This window comes from Mauremys mutica, chromosome 7 (genome assembly GCF_020497125.1).
Source record: "Mauremys mutica isolate MM-2020 ecotype Southern chromosome 7, ASM2049712v1, whole genome shotgun sequence".
Classification (NCBI taxonomy): domain Eukaryota; kingdom Metazoa; phylum Chordata; order Testudines; family Geoemydidae; genus Mauremys; species Mauremys mutica.
Genome location: NC_059078.1, coordinates 52,680,162 through 52,698,307, shown reverse-complemented (window position 1 = coordinate 52,698,307; position 18,146 = coordinate 52,680,162). Strand labels below are relative to the sequence as shown.

The window sequence follows — 18,146 nt, the reverse complement described above, 5'->3', positions numbered from 1 at the left end:
TTCTGGGTGTGTTGCTAATAAATAGATGTTTATAGAGCACAGCTGTGTAAGGGTCTTTCGCTGGGAAAAGGGCCCTCAGACCCATAAATCCCTGAGCCCCATGGAAAAGGGCGGGTACTTAAATTGTCCAGGTTTCTCCCTGAGCCCCGGGGGTAAGGTGTGATGCTGTCTGGAATATGGGGAACACCTTGTAATATTGATACCAATATTATAAAATTACAAGGAATCTGACAGATATGCCATGTAAAGTATCTGTGAAAATGTTATAATTTACCAAGTATGATCTAGTTTATATGTTTGTATCACCTTTTGTATTGTGAAAAGCAACAAAGAGTCCTGTGGCACCTTATAGACTCACAGAAGTATTGGAGCATAAGCTTTCGTGGGTGAATACCCACTTCATCAGACGCATGTGGTGGAAATTTCCAGAGGCAGGTATAGATATGCAGGCAGGAATCGGTCTAGAGATAACAAGGTTAGTTCAATCAGGGAGGATGAGGGCCTTTTCTAGTAGTTGAGGTATGAACACCAAGGGAGGAGAAACTGCTTTTGTAGTTGGCTAGCCATTCACAGTCTTTGTTTAATCCTGAGCTGATGGTGTCAAATTTGCAAATGAACTGAAGTTCAGCAGTTTCTCTTTGGAGTCTGGTCCTGAAATTTTTTTGCTGCAGGATGGTTACCTTTAAATCTGCTATTGTGTGTCCAGGGAGGTTGAAGTGTTCTCCTACAGGTTTTTGTATATTGCCATTCCTAATATCTGACTTCTGTCCATTTACCCTTTTACGTAGGGATTGTCCAGTTTGGCCAATGTACATAGCAGAGGGGCATTGCTGGCACATGATGGTGTATATTACATTGGTGGATGTGCAAGTTAATAAACCAGTGATGTTGTGGCTGATCTGGTTAGGTCCTGTGATGTTGTCGCTGGTGTAAATATGTGGGAGGAGTTGGCATTGGGGTTTGTTGCATGGATTGGTTCCTGGGTTAGAGTTACTGTGGTGTGTGGTTGCTGGTGAGAATATGCTTAAGGTTCGTGGGTTGTCTGTGGGCGAGGACTGGCCTGTCTCCCAAGGCCAGTGAAAGTGAGGGATCATTGTCCAGGATGGGTTGTAGATCACTGATGTGTTGGAGAGGTTTTAGCTGAGGACTGTAGGTGATGGCCAGTGGAGTTGTTAGTTTCTTTCTTCGGCTTTGTCATAAACAGATAGTTAAGGGTTAATGTCTCTTTTACCTGTAAAGGGTTAAGAAGCTCAGTAAACCTGGCTGACACCTGACCAGAGGACCAATAGGGGGACAAGATACTTTCAAATCTTGGTGGAGGGAGTTCTTTGTTTGTGTTCTTTGTTTTGGGGGGGTTCGTTCTCGGGACTGAGAGGGACCAGACGTCAATCCAGGCTCTCCAAATCTTTCTGAATCAGTCTCTCATGTTCAAACTTCTAAGTAGCAGAGGCAAGGAGTGTTAGTCTTATGTTTGTTTTCTCAACCTGTAAATGTTTCTTTTGCTGGAAGGATTTTTACCTCTGTTTGCTGTAACTTTGAACCTGAGGCTAGAGCGGGTTTCCTCTGGGCTATATGAATCTAAGTACCCTGTATTTTCCATCCTGATTTTACAGAGATGATTTTTACCTTTCTTTTTCTTTAATTAAAAGTTTTCTTTTTAAGAACCTGATTGATTTTTCTTTGTTTTAAGATCCAGGGAATTGGGTCTGAACTCACCAGGAGTTGGTGGGGGAAAGGAGGTGGGGAATGCTTAATTTCTCCTTGTTTTAAGATCCAAGGGGTTTGGATCTGTGTTCCCCAGGGAAGGTTTTGGGGGGACAGAAAGTGTGCCAGACACTGATTTCTGGCTGGTGGCAGCGATACCAGATCTAAGCTAGGAATTAAGCTTAGAAGGGTCCATGCAGGTCCCCACATCTGTACCCTAAAGTTCAGAGTGGGGGAGGAAACCTTGACAGGCTTGTCTTGCAGCAGGAGGCTTCTGGGTACACGTCTGGCTCTGTTGTTTCCTTATTTCCTCGTGCAGGTATCATAGTTTTGAGAATGCTTGGTGAAGATCTTGTAGGTGTTGATCTCTGTCTGAGGGGTTGGAGCAAATGTGGTTATACCTCAGCGCTTGGCTGTAGATGATGGATCGTGTGGTGTGTCCGGGATGGAAGCTGGAGGCATGAAGGCGGCCAGTGGGGTTTTGGTATAGCGTGGTATTGTGTTATAGATATGCATGATATATCTGCTTCAAAACTTATGCTGTGTTGCTGGGTGACACTGCCAGATAGATTGGCATCTGCACTGCCCTAGTCTGTTCAATGGCCCATCAAGGGTCCACAGTTACACAATGAACCCATTGAAAAAGCCAGGGATTACACCTTATGAGTCAGCAAGCCATGTAGGGGCTTGAACTCTATGGAGAGAACTCTAAGGCTTCTCCATGCTATGTGCTGGACAGCTTGCGTTTGAAACAAAGGACGCACAAGCCACATGGCAAAAGACTATAAAAGGCAGCTGCATCTTCTCAATTTTGTCTTCATTCCTGCTTCTTACCTCTGGAGGAACTTTTCTACAAAGCTCTAAACAAAGGACTGAATGACCCATCCCAGGTGTGGATGTGTTCCAGAGGGACTTTCAAGCCAGCAAACTCATCAATACGGCTAAGAACCTGATATATGGACTTTGAAGTCTCGGTATGTATCTGACTGCTTCACCACTTAACTCTCTTCTTGTTCTTTTTTGTCCCTTTATAACAAGCTTTATTTTTAGACACTAAAGGATTGATTAGCAGCATGGTATTTTGGGGAAGTTCCAAAATAATACTGACTTGGTAACATGGCTGGCCCTTTGGGGTCAGAACATTTTGTATATATGAGCAGGGCTTTTAAACAACTTCTCACTGTACTGGACCTAGGTCCTGACTGGGTGCCAGAGAACTGGAATGCAATAAAGGCAGCTGTGTGATTCAGTGTTAACCATCAGTTTTGGGAGTATCTGCTCTTCTTTTTGCAGCCTGCCCTTGACATTTTCAGTGAGGGCTGCTCTGGCACCCCGGGTCACATAAGGATAGGTGCCTTACACCATGAGCCCTTGGAAGGAAAAGGGTGGGGGTGCCTAAATTGACTGGTGCCCTCCATAGGGTATAGGCAGGGTGCTCTAGATTGTGCGGGTAACACTGCCTTCCCCGTATTCACCCCCACAAGCCTCGGGCTGGATGAGCCCTTGTGCACCCTCCCCCACCCCAGCTCTCCTGAAACCTGGCCTTGTTCTCTCTCTGGACACTGGCCCTCAGCTCCAGCTCCCCTCTTCTAAGAGCTGAGGGAAGGCTAGGTTGGGCACAGGCAGCCCTCAAGCTGGGCTGTAGGGAAGTGACAATGCCCAGGTGGGACAGAAGGGATGGCATGTGCCAGCCGGGCTCCACTCAGAGAAACCACTAGCACAGCTCAGCTTTGAGGGTTGTTTATTAAAGCAGCTGGGTGCAGATCCAGCAAATGCATGATGCATCCCCCTATGGGGACAGGCAGAACAGAGGTCAGATCCCCATGGGCACAGTGACTGTTGGAGGGAACAGCATGGCTAGCTACAACCCAAGAGCCATGTCCTACTCAGGCCAGCCCAGTCACGTGCAGCCAGGAAGGATGGAAGAAAGGAAGCACGTAGCCAGGAAGGATGGCCCAGGGGGAGGGCACTAGGATGGTATTCAGGAGACCAGGGCTCATGTCCCAGTTCTGCTACAAACTCCTTATGTGACCCTGGGCAAGTCTCTCTGGACCTTGGTTCCCAGCCAGATACTGGAGCCAGCCACTCCCAGAGTGGGCGTGAGGTTACATGCGGCAAAGCCTGGAAGATGCTCAGCTACTCCAGCCCCCCTTGGAGAGAACATGGGGAGAGGCCAGGCTGTTCACCTCCTGCCACTGTCCTGAATACCATGGAAAGTAGCAGTCATTGCCCCATGTCTGGTGCCAGCACTCTCCACTACACCTCCTGGGAGAGTTAATGGCACAAAGTGGGGCTCGGTTGCTGCAGGGGTTCCCAAGAGACACCCCATCCCCTGCTTTTTTGAGCAGGCCGGTGAGCCCTCAAATCAGCCCACACCCCCGTGTTATCTAGGGACTGGGTGCTCAAGAGCAGCACGCAGGGCTGCTGGGAGTCTTGCCCAGCACTGCAGGAGAGAGAGACAACCCCCAGTGGTGGGGTGGGGGAGGCACTCCAGGCCGTGATCCAGGGCCCTGAGGGAAGGTGCTCCAGGCTGGGATCCAGGAGACCAAGAGCTCAAATCTCTTCTGTGTGGCTGCTATTTACTCCATGATTGGAAGTGAGCATCTGGGAGCACCCTGGGGCCATCAGAGGGGCTAGGTGACAAGCTGCCCATCTTCACAGAGTTTGCACGTTTATGGGTCAGGAGCCAATTGGGGCTGGGAGACAATGGGGATCCCACACTCAATCCCAGGGTGGGCAATGGGTGGTGTCCGGACTGGGTTCTGGGGTAGTATGCTTTGATTGCCATTGGTGCTGAGGCTCCCAAGAACTCGCAGACAGCTCTCCCCATCCAAGGCTCTGAGCCCTGCAACCTTGCTAAAATCTGCAGCCAGGAAGGCTCCAACCGACAGTCCTTGTCCCTCCTCGTCATGCCCCAGCCCTGTACCGCTTGTACCCTGCCAGAACAGGGAGAACAGACAAACTGCCAAAGTAGCCCTGTGGCTTTCAGGTAGCACCTCCCACTGCACAGCCATGGGCAATGGCAAGAAACAGGGAACATCATAGTCCCTCCCCTGTCCGCCGACTCCCATGCCTGCAGCACACCAGCCCCAGGCAGCTCCAAGCTCAGAGGAGCAGGGCTCTGATGCAGCATTCAGGCCAGTAACTCTGTTCCCAGAGCCCAGCACGTCCCTTGAGCTTCGCCCACCCTAGGCTTATTGGCACCCCAGATCCCCCTGGAAGCAGGATTCATCTGAAATTCCCGGGGTGGGTGGGTGGGTGGGGGGCACTCTGCCAAACACCCGCAATGTGATTTGATCAGGAGGCTGGGGGACATGCCTGCCAGGCCCAGAACAGAGAGCTTATGCAGTGCCGGGAGAAGAGGAAGTCCGCAGGCCCCAGTGAGATGCAGACAGAGGAATCTGGTCAGAGCCAAGAAGCCCAGAAGATGCTGTGGGGGAGGCTGAGGGAGCACAGAACAAGGAGGGAGAGAAAACAACCCTCTTGACTGGGGAGACCTGAGGCAGACTCTGATCAGCGATGAAGGAAACATGCTGTGCAGATGGGGCAGCCAGCCTGGGCCAGAGCTCAGGTGTAGGAGAGCAGATTGATGTCGTAACAACCATCCACCTGGAACACAGAGAGCAGTGTCACTCCCATCAGGGCACCCTGCTGCGGCTGGCTGGGACTGCAGGAGCAGTGAGCCCTGACACACCCCCTAGGGGCTGCTGCTGGGACTGCAGGAGCTGAGCGCCCCTGATGCGCCCTGTAGGGGCCGCTGCTGGGACTGCAGGCGCCCACAGCACCCAACACAACCCCTTGGGGTGCTACTGGGACTGCAGGTGCCCACAGCCTCTGATGTGCCTACTAGGGACCTCTGCTGGGACCGCAGGAGCCGAGAGCCCCCATGCAGCCTATCTCCTCTATTACAGAGGAATTGGAGCTGGAACATCAGAGAGGCTGGGACTGGGGGAGGTGAGAGTTCCCTACCTCCAATACTCCTGAACCTGGAACCCTCAGGAGCTTTCCCAGCAGTCTGATGGCATTTCGTACAGCATAGCCAGCTGGGAGCAGCTCAGAGTGACTGCAAATGCTGCTAGTGCCCAAAATACATCCTGCCCCTTTGACGCATGCTGGGCCATGCAGTAAACCCAGAGCAGGGGGCCAGCCCCTGTGGGCAATGAACAGAGCTAACTGGAAACTAACGTCAAAACGCCCGATTCGGGCTGCCGTCTGGTTGGCGCGGATCATTTCCGTTAGTACCCACAGCTGCTGGACTTCTGTAGACACCTTTTCCGGGTCGGGGACACCCTGCAGACAAGCAATGGTTATTGAGAAGGGTGTTCCTAAAGGCAGCTCCAGACAGCTAGGGTAACCCTCACCTCCCCGCTGCCCACAGGACAAGTGCTCTCTGGTTACCCTGCTCTCTCCCAAGCCCATTTTGTCTCATATACAGGGAGAGCTCAGTGGTTTGAGCATTGGCCTGCTAAACCCAGTGTTGTGAGTTCAATCCTTGAGGGGGCCATTTAGGGAACTGGGGTACAAATCTGTCTGGGGATTGGTCCTGCCTTGAGCAGAAGGTTGGACTAGATGACCTCCTGAGGTCCCTTCCAACCCTGATAATCTATGATTCATTGCTCCACTCTGCTTTATCTGCTTTCAGACAGTGAGCCCTTGGGGCAGCACCTGGCACAGGGGGGCCTCCAGGCCTTACTGCAGTATAGCCAGCAGCCTGCGCACACAAACCCTGCCTGGTGCATGAGGCACCGCTGCTCTCCCAGAAAACCACAAAGCAGGGAATGGACTGGGAAGGCATCACACATAACACCTCTGACTGCTCCAGCCAGCAGCACACATCACTGCCAGGACTCTGCCCCAGCCAGGCCTGCCATTCGAGTTCCCTACTTGCTGCTCTGGAACATCACACCCCTTCCTGATGGGCTGGGTGCTGCAGGGCCAGCCTGGCCAGAGGCCTACTCTTCCCAGCTGAGCTGCCCAGCTGATTCAGGAGCATTCTTTGGCTGCATGGTCAGAGAGCTCCGGTCTGTGTCGAATCTGCAGCAGCTGCTTCCTGGAAGATCCTGGCTGCCATGAGCCATGGTCCCCCAGCTGAGCATGTCAAGCTCGGTGTCTGTTGGCAAGCGTGCCCGGAACCGACAGCCAGGACATCAAATCCAAGCCGCTGTTAATTAACAAAATCAGACTGATTGCACAGCACACACTGTGCTGGAGAGGCCACAGCCAGGAGCCTCTAGACAGGAACTCAGGGGAACGGGGGAGAGCTGAACAGAATTTAGAAATTAATTTGCCATTTTTCCCAAAACTCTTGAAAATTCCAGCTTGACTCAGGTTACGCTGACAGCCCAGTTGACCCACTCGGCTCCAACGCCCTCCAAGTGCCTCCTCAGCGTGGCTTTGCCCAGGATGGTCCAAGAGCACAGCCCCAGGCACATCCTCATTCCGTTGCACGCACCCACAGCTGCCACCGCCTGGCATTCACAAACAGCCCCAGTGGCCCCCGGAACACCAACTTCAGAGGCCTACAGTGCATCCTACAGCAAAGGGCTGAGGGGACAGCCCTGGGGGACCCCTTTAAGAAAAGAAACTGAGTGATGAGGAGCTAGAGCACAGCAATAGCGCTGGGGTCAGGCAGGTCAGTGCAGGTACCAGCCCCACATGTGCAGTGCAAGATCTGGGCCAGGAATCACAACTGGCCAAATATCACAGAGCTGGATCTCCACAGTCTGCATGCGGGAGTTTCAAACTGGGCCCTCCCCGGCTGAGTCGCATTGTGCCACTGGGGTCTCCAACCCACTACTCAGCTGTGCTGCGCCACTGGGTTCCTCCCCACTCAGTGCCCCCAGGCCCCTCTCCCCCCCCACTGGGGTCTTCAACCCTCCACTCAGCCATGCTGAACCACCCGATCCCCCCTACCCACACTCAGCGCCCCTGGGCCCCCCAACCCTCCACTCAGCCATGTTGCGCCACCGGGTCCCCCCCAGGAGTCTCCAACCCTCCACTCAGCACCACTGGGGTTCTCCCCCACACTGGGGACTCCAACCCCCCTGCTCAGCCGCCCAACCCCGGTCACCCCCTGGTTCTCGCTGCCCGACCCCGGTTGCCCATGTAGTAGAGTCTCTCAGAGCAGAACTCCCAGGCTGCGCGTTTTGCCAAGCTCTCCACCCATCACAACAGAGCTTGCAGGGTGCTTGCAGCCCAAGAGAGCTTTACAGAGAGCTGAAATCCACAGCACTGTCTGTCTAATGTGTGAGGAGACACCGCTGCTCACCACATTTCCCTGGTCTTTGAACAAGGCCGGCAGGGGTTTTCTCTCTTATAACAATCGCTGTTGGATTTCCGCTTGCAGCCCGCAAGGAAGCTGAGTGCCAGCAACACAGCCAGTCCAAAGATGGGGACAATGCTCTGTGGACTGTGCTGGCGAAGGCCCAGCTGCTGGAGGCTCAGCTGCTGGCTAGCCCACCAGAGTCAGGGTAAGCCCCCCACACACCTGGTCGATGGATCTGGCCTTTTGCTGTTTGCAAACTGCCCAAGCAGGTGAGAAGCACCCAGGTGTGGTTGGGGGGGCAAGTTATTCAGCAAGCAATTCTCTCTGCAGGCAGCTTGCAAACAGCTCCTTGTGCTGAGTTGGCTACTGACAGACATGGGGCTTGTTTCTGTCCCCTGACTGGGGAGGGCTTGTAGAATGAACCAACAGTGGCCTGGATTTCAAACTGCACATTCAAACAGACAGTTGCAATTTGCTCGCTGAGCAGTGTTGGCAGCTGGCCGTGAGCCCTGCTGTGTATTCGCACTAGGACAGGTGTGCAAGAGGAACATAAACAGGCCATGTGCTCCCGGTGGGCAGGGCTAACCTGCATTTCCCAAGTGCAGACTATGGTGCCCATCCCCCTGTCCCAGACATGCAGCTCTCAACTATAACCTGGCATGCTGCCCCCGATTTACCACTCCCCAGAGTCCAGGAGCTCCTCATCACTTCCTGCAGTGCATCAGTGTGCATGCAGATCCCAATGCACCTGGCAGGGATCATGGCCCCCATGAGCCCAACTCCCACTGTACCCACCTGCCCTGCCCAACTGAGCTGTCTGCTTCAAGGGACATTTCTCCCCCTCCCCCGGCAGTCAGGACCCTGCCCGCTGCCCTCCCAGAACACCCCACCACCAGCCGGGACCCCACCTTCTCTCCCTAGAACACCCCACCACCAACTGGAAACCCACCTGTGGCCCTTCCCCCCAGGACACCCCACTCTCTCCCCCAGGACACACCATCCCCAATAGGGACCTCACCTGCTGCCCTCTCCCCCCAGGACACCCCGACTCTGGCAGGGACATGCCCACTGCTCCCTGGGAGACCCCAGCTCCAGCGCTGCTCATAAGGAGGCTGCTTACCCCATGCAGGTTTTCTGGCTGCTGCTGGGGGGCCAGATGGGACAGCCAGGATGGGAAGTCTGTCTGCAGGCTCTGAAAAGAGTCAAAGGTGGCAGATGAGAAGAGCAGAGCCCGCCCCCGTGCCAAACGGATGGAGGCAGGCCTGGCTCCTCCGTGCTCACAGGGACAGGCTGCCTGCAGACCCCACTGCTGCATTCAACGCATGCTCCTTAGGCCAAGGGAACTGCACTGTAGCCAGAAGCAAAGGGAGTGCGGGTCCAGACGGCGCATGTGGCTGCCCCATCTCTGCTCCCAGGCCCCTTGAGCAGTCTGCTCTGTCACTATAATCCTGCTGGTGCAGATGGCCTCAGAGTCACAGCACAGGCAGAAACAAGGAGCACAGGCAGGTGATCAGTGCTGGGGCCAGGCCGATGACGGGGTGCCGCAGGAAACACTCCCTGGGCCGCAGAGACAGAGACCCCCATGGCCAGGAGCCTGAGACCACTGAGGCCATGCGCCACAGCCCAGACTGCAAACTGCACTTCACTGAGTTCCCTGGGGCTCTGGTGGTAAGGGGTCTAGGGGGAGCCTCACGTGTCAGACCCAGAGTCTGGGGCAGCCCCTGCCAGGAGGGACACAGGGTGGGATTCAGTACCCCCTGCATCTGCATTCTTGATGGGGGGGGGCCTTTACAGTATAGCAAGTGGGAGGAGACAGGGTACCCTTGGCTAAGGGATGGGCAGCTGCTTCCCAACCTCAGCAGAACCTGTGGGAAGCAATCCGAGGCAGAGACAACGAGCAAGGTCCCAGAAGAGTCCTGCAGGGCTGAATGCTGTGCGGCTGGCAGGGCCAGGGGCAATTCCGGTCTCGCCAAACACAGGCGGCTTTGTGCAACACTCATTGCCCGGGAGAAAGGCAGCCTGACACCACCCCAGCAGTCACTCACCTGCTGGCCCCTGGGGTAGAGCCGCAGCTCCTCCAGGGTGAAGTGCAGCCAAACGGGCGAGGGCTGGCGAAGAATCAATCGCACGGCAGTCACCTGATCCACATCACACAGCAACTGCCAGAGACAACAGGGCAGCAAGAGCTGTGCTGTAGTGAGGGGGTTGGGTGCTAGTTATTTAGAGCCAGGGGCACAAGGGCTGCCAGCTCTGGTGAGGGGATGGAGCTAGAGGGGGCAGAGCAGAGCCCGATGCCGGATGGCTGGACAGGAGGAGTTATAGATGGGTGCCAAGAATTGCACTCCAGGCCCTTTCCACCAGGCAGGATAAGGACAAGGACTGGAAGCTCAGGGTGGGCCCCAGCACTATGGTGCTGGTGGGGGTCCCAGCACTATCGCAATGCAATAAACCATCAGGTCTGTCAGCCTTGGAGACACAGAGTCAGGGATGGGAGATGGCCCACGTCCCCAGTAGCAGTCAGAGGGGAAGCAGAGGTTCTAGCGCCAAGAATTCCATTGGGCAATTCAGCCACTGCCCCCAGCACTGAATGGCAGCTGGCTCTGCGGTACAACACTACACACAATTCAGGGAGGAGTAAGAGATCATGATTACACCACAGGGATCAGGATTCTCAACATCAAGTTTGCTCTTATGAGCAGCACCATGGGATCTGCTGGGACAAGCAGCCCGTGCCTTGCTTTAGTGCTTCAGTTGCAGCCCAGCACTAAGGGCAAGCAAGCCACAGCTGGCCTGCCTGTACCACCTGGCTTCTCCCCAGCACTCTCTCCTCCCCGGAGCAGCAGGCCCAGCCCAGCTGCACTTGTGCCAGCTGTGGGCAGTGGTGGCCAAGGCACAATCGGGGCTCTGCTGCTGCTCTAACTACAGGGGAATCAGCTACCATAGGCCCAGCCCCCGAGTCCCAGTGGCACCAAGAGTCCTGACCTGATGCCTGAAGAGAGAGAAGTAATCCTGGGAGCCAGCCTCTGTGTGTGGGCTGGGCATCAGGCAGTGATTCCACAAGCAGGTGACCCACTTCCTGGTGCCGTCGCGCCCCACATCACAGGGGCGCCGCCGCTGCACTCGCACTGTCAGGAAAGCCGTGTAGGAGTTCTTAAAGATGATTTCCTGCAACTGAGACAACCCAGTGTGCAGGTCACGAGCCTGCCCCATGGGGAGACCCTGTCCTTTGCTGTCTAGACAGGCAGGTACCCACCCGGGGAGAGCCTGCCCTCTGCCACCTAGACAGGCAAGTAGCAATCCACTGGGCCTCCTTTGAGCCACATCTTCAATCCACCAGTGAATCCACTCAGTTCGATGGGCAGCAGGAAAGGCATGGGGATGACCAGCCCTGCAGAGCTGGATTCTCCATCCCCAACACTGTTTAAATTCAGACTGGACTGCGTTCTAACTGAGCTGCTCTAGGAATTATTCTGGGGACATTCTCTGGCCTGTGCTATGTGGGACGTGTGGGTAGATGCGCACAATGGTCCCTTTGGCTTCACAACCTATTTCTCTCCAAATGCACAGCTCCTGGCCCCAAGCTTGACACAGTAAATAGAAATACAGCAGTTGAAAACCCACCTGTCCCTCAGACTCTTCGATACAAGCTGCTCACGCTTAGAAGCCTGCTTCAAAGCCCCACATTTTGCTATTCTCGTCCGGCAGCACCCCTAGTCCCAGGGAGATGGCTGTGGCTCTGCACTACCTGCCTCTGGCCACTGCTCTGAAATCCAGCCCCTCTGCTACACTCTGGACACTGGACACACAGTGGTGCTCTCCCTCAGCTTCTGCATCACTGCCATGGCTCTGGGACAGGCTGGTTCACTGGCTGGGCCTAAAACTGCCCTGCTCCCAACTCCGACCTGGGAAAGGCTAGTTATTAAGAGCTGCCTGCAATGTGCTGCATAAGTTGCCCCAAGTGCCCAGCCAGTCCCCATCCAGCCGGCTGCATGCAGAGCCTTTCCCTTGGTGGAGACAAGGTCCTCAAGTCCTCCCACCCAGCTACTTCAGGGTAGGGCAAGCAGCATCTTTCCTTCCAAAACCCATGGGAATCATAGAATCATAGAATCTCAGGGTTGGAAGGGACCTCAGGAGGTCATCTAGTCCAACCCCCTGCTCAAAGCAGGACCAAACCCAACTAAATCATCCCAGCCAGGGCTTTGTCAAGCCTGACTTTAAAAACCTCTAAGGAAGGAGATTCCACTACCTCCCTAGGTAACCCATTCCAGTTCTTCACCACCCTACTAGTGAAAAAGGTTTTCCTAATATCCAACCTAAACCTCCCCCTCTGCAACTTGAGACCATTACTCCTTGTTCTGTCATCTTCTACCACTGAGAACAGTCTAGATCCATCCTCTTTGGAACCCCCTTTCAGGTAGTTGAAAGCAGCTATCAAATCCCCCCTCATTCTTCTCTTCTGCAGACTAAACAATCCCAGTTCCCTCAGCCTCTCCTCATAAGTCATGTGCTCCAGCCCCCTAATCATTTTTGTTGCCCTCCGCTGGACTCTCTCCAATTTATCCACATCCTTCTTGTAGTGTGGGGCCCAAAACTGGACACAGTACTCCAAATGAGGCCTCACCAGTGCTGGGGGAATGTTCTCGAGCCCCAAGTGTACAATAACCCCCCTGGCATTCTGCCACCAAATGCTGCTTTTTGGCAGGGGACCAGCATGCCCAGGTGGCTTTGTTATTCCCTGTCTCCGAGGCAGTTCCCCTTCCTGGCATGCTTTGGACATGTTGCCCTGTCACTGGATGCAGTGGGAGCTGCTCAACCACACACCCAATGGCACCTGGGTCCCCATGCATCAGATGTCCACCTGGGGTCCATCTGCCCCGAGAACCCTACCCAACCCTAGTGTCCAAATGAGTGTGCTGAGCAAGCCAGGGCTCTGACCTTAGCTTCCTGCTGCATCAGGGCACCCAACAGCATGCAGACTGGCACCCCACAGAATGCAGACTGGCACCCGATGGGGACCAGGGCAGCCCTGCTACTCAGGGTTTTCCCAGAGCTGCCCTATTCCTCCTGGGGGACCCTTCACATCCCAGAGCCACAGCTACCTGCCCCTGTAGACATTGCAATAGCCCCCCCTCGCCCTGTGACTGTCACTAAGCTCCTTCCCCCACCATGGCGCACGGGCGGGAGGGGCGGAGGGCCACGCGCGACACCCGTAGCCCGGGCAGGGGCTCACGCCACACGTACATCCAGGGGCTGGGCGGGGGGCAAGACCACATCGATGACGGCCACGCCAGGCCGAGCCAGGTCCGTCTTCACGTCTCCCACCTGCAACGCCACAGGGCTGCGGACAGTGCACGGGGCTGGGCCGGTCGCCATGGGGCGGCTGTGAGAAGAGAACCGCAGGTCAGGCAGCACCGGGGGGGGGAGGGTTGGAGGGGACAGGTAAGGGGGGACTGGCCTGGCCAGGGGGACTGTTCGGGGGAGCTGTGGTCGTTCGGGAGGGTGAGGAGGTGTTTGGAGAGGGAATGGGCTAGCCGGGCAGGGGGTCTCTGGAGGGGCCTGGAAACGGGGAGGAGCTTGGGTAGCCTGGGGGCTTTGGAGGGGCCTAGAAAGGGAGGAGGGCTGGGCTAGCGGGGTGTTTGGAGGGGGCTGGGGGCTGTGGTGGGCGGAGGTGACGCTCTCACCCCATTCCGTGTCCTGGGCTCAGCGCCGGCTGTTCCATCCAACATGGCTCCGGGGCGGGGCTGGTGGAGTACAGGCCCCGCCCCCGCCTGTCTCCATGGAAACGGTTCGCTGGGGACTGCGGTTACGGGGGCCTGGATGGTGGGGGGCTTTGGCTGGGGGAACTGAGGGTCTGGCTGGGGGACGTTGGGGCCGGATTGCCTGGGGGGGTCTGACTGGCCTGGGGGGTCTGGCTGGGGGGGGCATTGGGACAGACGGAGGGGTCTGGCTGGGGAAGCTGGGGAGGGTCTGGCTGGGAGGGCAATCGGGCTGGATGGCCTGGGGGTTGACTGGGGTGGTATTTGGGCTGGCTAGGGAAGCTGGGGGACTGGCTGGGGGACATTAGGGCTGGCTGTGGAAGCTGGGGGACTGGCTGGGGGGCATTGGGGCTGGCTGGCTGGTATGGTTGGGGGGCATTGGGGCTGGCTGGGGAGCACTTCGTCTCCCCCTTGCACAGTTTTGACCCAACAAGGGAGCAGAGGCTGAGCCCTGCTCGCCAGGGTACGGGGGTCATGGGCTGCCTGACCTACCTGCCCGGCTCTCCTCCGTGTCATGATCCCACAGGGTTTCTCTCCAGCCCCTCCCCAGCTCCATCTGCTAACCTGATCCCAGGAAAGCCTCACACCAGCATAATGCCATTAGGCTTCAGAGTGAACTCCCCAACAGCCATGACAAGGGAGTTCCTGTGCCACTTCTTGAGCTGTGCTTGGGCACATTTTAAAGGTTTTCTTTACAGCCAGTAGGACTAGGACGTGACGTGCATCTCCACAGGCGTACTGCCACTGAGCTGGGCGGAAAGAGGGTGGCGAGCAAGGCCCTTGTCAGCGGCTTGGCCTGCACCCCGAGTACCCCCAGCTCACTACGGCAAGCTTGCCAAGCAGCACCAGGTCTGTGTCACGTGGGCACCCCTTTCTGCCTGGGGGGATTTGCCCCCTGAGGTCAGAAGGGACCATTATGCCCATCCAGTCTGGCCTCCTCAATCACCCAGGCCAGAGAACCTCCTCTGGAGAATCCTGCATCCAGCCCAGTGGCTAGTGACTGAGCCAGAAAGGATCTTAGGGATCCAAAGAGCGAGAGAGACCCCTGCAGTCCCCCCACTCTGTCGCCTTCCCTTCACTTTCCTAGCTGTCCTCTCCCATCTCCTCCCCTTGGCAGATGGATGTTGTGCATTCAGCTCTAAGGTTCATGCCCTGGGAGCAGTGGTTATTGGTGACACACCTGTGTGCAGTTCCTATTCCCGAGGTCCCCTGTCTCCCACCCCCACTAAACGGCTTGTGCCCAGATGGCCTCTTTATCCCAGATGATGATGGGATTGTGGCTCCAACTTGAGAGTCCTCACTGGGGTTCCCAGCTGGAGAGTGAGTGGGCACCATCTGGAGCCAAAAAGAGAGTAACCCCATCTGTGCACTGACTGTGGGGGGCATCACAGCTGGTGTTGCATCAGAGACACCCCACCGGATAGAAACCAGCAGTCCTCTGGGCCCACGAGGCCCCGTCCCACCAGACACATTCTGCATCACATGCCATTTGAGGCATGTGGGGTCAGCTGTGAGTTGTGGGCTCGGGGGAAGGGAGCACATTCCTGGGGTGATTAATTGCTTGGGTATCATGTAATGGGAGGCATTGGGGTGAAAACCAGAGAAGAAGGATTCCTGGCTGCAACCCTGGCCTGCTGGGTGACCTTGGGCAAGTCACTGCCCTGCTCTCTGCCTCAGTTTCCCTATTAGTAAAATGGGGATAATGTTACTGACCTTTGTAAAACACTTTGCGGTCTCGTGATGAAAAGCACTAGATAAGAGCTGGGTCTTATTATTACTTTATTGATCATTGCGTAGGTGCCAGTGATTATGACTTGATTACATTTGTCATGTGCAAAGAGAATAATGTCCAAACCAGTATAATTATATCTACACTTGTGCTTTAAAAAGGCCAGTTTAACAAACCTGAAAACAGTGACTAGTCAAATGAGCTGGGAGAAAGGATTTAATCAGAAAATTGTGAATGATATTTTGGAGTTGTATAAGAACAACCAAAATTCAAAAAGCCAAAATTCCCGAAGCAAGAAAGAAGGCTACACAGGTGAAAAAACCCCCAACAACCTGGCTAAGAGGAGAAGTGAAAGCAGCTATAAAAAATACAGTGTGTAACGTATGGGGGGAAATATAAATTAGACACTAGGAATTGTAAAAAATTGCTAAGGGAAGCAAAAGGACACTAGGAGTTATCTATGGCCAGCTGAGTTAAGGACAATAAAAACACATTGGAGGGGGCTGGAAAGGGGGGAGGGGCTGGGCTGTCCGGTAGGGACCTGTTTAAGGGGGTGTTTGGAGGGGGCTGGAAAGGGGGAGGGGCTGGGCTGGCCAGGGCACCCATTGAGCAGGGGCGAGGGGTGTTTGAAGCAGGGCTGGGCTGGCCGGGGGTGTTTGGAGTGGGGCTGGAAAGGGGGGAGTTTGACACTGGTGTGACTGCTGCTGGACTCCTGTGTCCAGTTCTCGTGCCCACAGTTCAAGAGGATGTAGAAATATTGGAGAGATTCAGAGAAGAGCTGCCGGAATGCTGCAGGTCAGTGGCTGGTCAGTTTGGTGGTGATAAGTCAACCGTCGATGTTGTGATGATGGAGGTTTGGGAGCTGATTATTCCTGTGGTTTGCCCTCGGGTGGTGGTGATTACTAAGGGCCCTGAAATACTGGCTGGCTTTAAGCAGATGGCCTTCCCGAGTCATGTAGGCCAGGGGTAGTCAATTATTTTTTGTCAAGGTCCAAATTTCTTGGTCAAGGTATAGTCAAGGTCCATACTCTAGAGAAAATGTAAAAAAATTATAACAATAATAATGATAAGTAAGTAAGTAGAAAGATTTCAGGGTCCGTTCAAAAGCATCTGGTGGTCCGGATTTGGCCAGTGGTCTGCCTATTGACTACCCCTGGAGTAGGGGCCTTTCCTGGCACTCCTCTTCTCATTGTCTGCCTAGCACAAGGGGCACAGGAATATGGCTGCTGGAAAGCATACTGCTCCCTTGTTACGTAGCCTTTGGTCAACCACGGTGGGATTCATGGGCACAGCATGGGATGCACCAGCCAGGCACATGGTGCCAGAGCATTCCAGAGATCTGGCATTTACTAGTTTGAACAAGAAGGGGCTTTTGTCCCCATCACATGATATGGCTATCGATGGGGTGTCTGTGCCCACTATTGTGTGGGTGGCCAGGCCAACCCCCTGCTCTGGCTTATGAAGCTAAACCCTGATGAGAGAGCACCTGGCAGCAGAAGGCTTAGTCACCCCAGCAGTTGCCGGATGGTGGGGGAGTGCGCCTGGGGCAGGCTGAAGGCAAGAGAGTACTGCCTACAAACCCATTGCTTGTTCCCGGGGGGTGCTGTGCACCATACACCAGAATGCAGGCGAGACCTGTCACTGGGGCAGGTCGATGCCTGTGCTGGATTACAGATGCAGTGCAGGAAGCCTGACAATGGCCTCTGCTCAGTGGGGCTGGGTCTAGGAGATCAAGGGGTGTGGGGGACACCCTGTGTGCCCTCAGCCTTGCTCTGCAGGGGGAGATGAGATCCCATGGAGACACTGGCTCACCTATACTGGCCATAGCAATGTCTGTATCATTTATCTGAGGCTCTATTAAACTTCCCACCCTTTAGGGGATATTGAAAAGGTGTGTACCTGGAGTCAGGTGCCCTTTCTTCAAAAGAGTGTTGGGCTGGGATGCATCACCAGCCCATCACCCAGGGGTTAATTGTTCCTGCCAGGGGCACTGTCGCATCGCAGACGGACCTGGACAAAGCTCAACAGTCAGTTTGATTGGTAGCAGAGTCATTTATTTCTCTCCAGCATACATCTTTATACTCTTAAAGCAGGCAAGCAAGCAATTGCTAATTGGTTAACAAAATACACACAAGCACTGCTATAACTTCATAGGGTAACATCATCCTAGACAGCTTTCTAATTTATTATCCTATTATTGCCTGCTAGAGAGAAGTTAGCCAAGGCCAACTTCTCATAACAAAACTCACAACCTAATTAACCCAACCTAGAAACCTAAACATCTCAAGCTTCCCACACTACCATCTGCCAAGCTAGCAAAATATTCCCAACACCTCCCCCCTTAACTCAAAATCAAAACAAAAGGAAAAATAGCAAAACAAACCCAACTCATAACATCAATACTACAATCTACACAAGCCAAAGCAAAAGGCAAATAAAAACACCAGCTGTCTAACTAAACCGTAACAATATCTTCCGCAGTGCCCTGCTCTCACCTATCACATCCCCCCTCCAGGTAATGCAAGTGGCCCAAGGGGCCAGGAGGGCCCTGCCAGGGTGCGTGCCACACAACAACAGCGGCGGGCACACACATAGCAAAAATATAAAAGGCAGGCAACAAAAATACACAACATTCCTAGCATTAACCCCTGTAATAAATGTGCAGCCCAGCCACGTAGCGATGACAGCCATG

General features: G+C 54.7%; 1 protein-coding gene across 1 annotated transcript; it reads right to left on the bottom strand.

Annotated features, from left to right (window-relative positions):
• Window positions 1-3,428: 3,428 nt before the first annotated feature.
• On the bottom strand, window positions 3,429-13,738 carry NICN1 (nicolin 1). The gene is made up of 7 exons (XM_045024145.1): window positions 13,651-13,738; window positions 13,211-13,349; window positions 10,952-11,140; window positions 10,015-10,128; window positions 9,090-9,161; window positions 5,890-5,994; window positions 3,429-5,313 (listed from the first exon to the last, which is right to left on the bottom strand). The coding sequence occupies exons 1-7, from the start codon at window positions 13,686-13,688 to the stop codon at window positions 5,272-5,274; spliced, it is 699 nt and encodes a 232-aa protein (XP_044880080.1). The 5' UTR covers window positions 13,689-13,738; the 3' UTR covers window positions 3,429-5,271.
• Window positions 13,739-18,146: the final 4,408 nt, after the last annotated feature.

Excerpts from the sequence above, each read along its gene's own strand:
- NICN1 (XM_045024145.1), bottom strand. The coding sequence starts at position 13,688 with ATGGAACAGCCGGCGCTGAGCCCAGGACACGGAATGGG. Across the intron at positions 9,162-10,014 it reads TCTACCCCAGGGGCCAGCAG|AGCCTGCAGACAGACTTCCC; the intron begins GTGAGTGACTGC and ends GACTCTTTTCAG. Across the intron at positions 5,995-9,089 it reads AGCCAGAAAACCTGCATGGG|GGTGTCCCCGACCCGGAAAA; the intron begins GTAAGCAGCCTC and ends GCTTGTCTGCAG.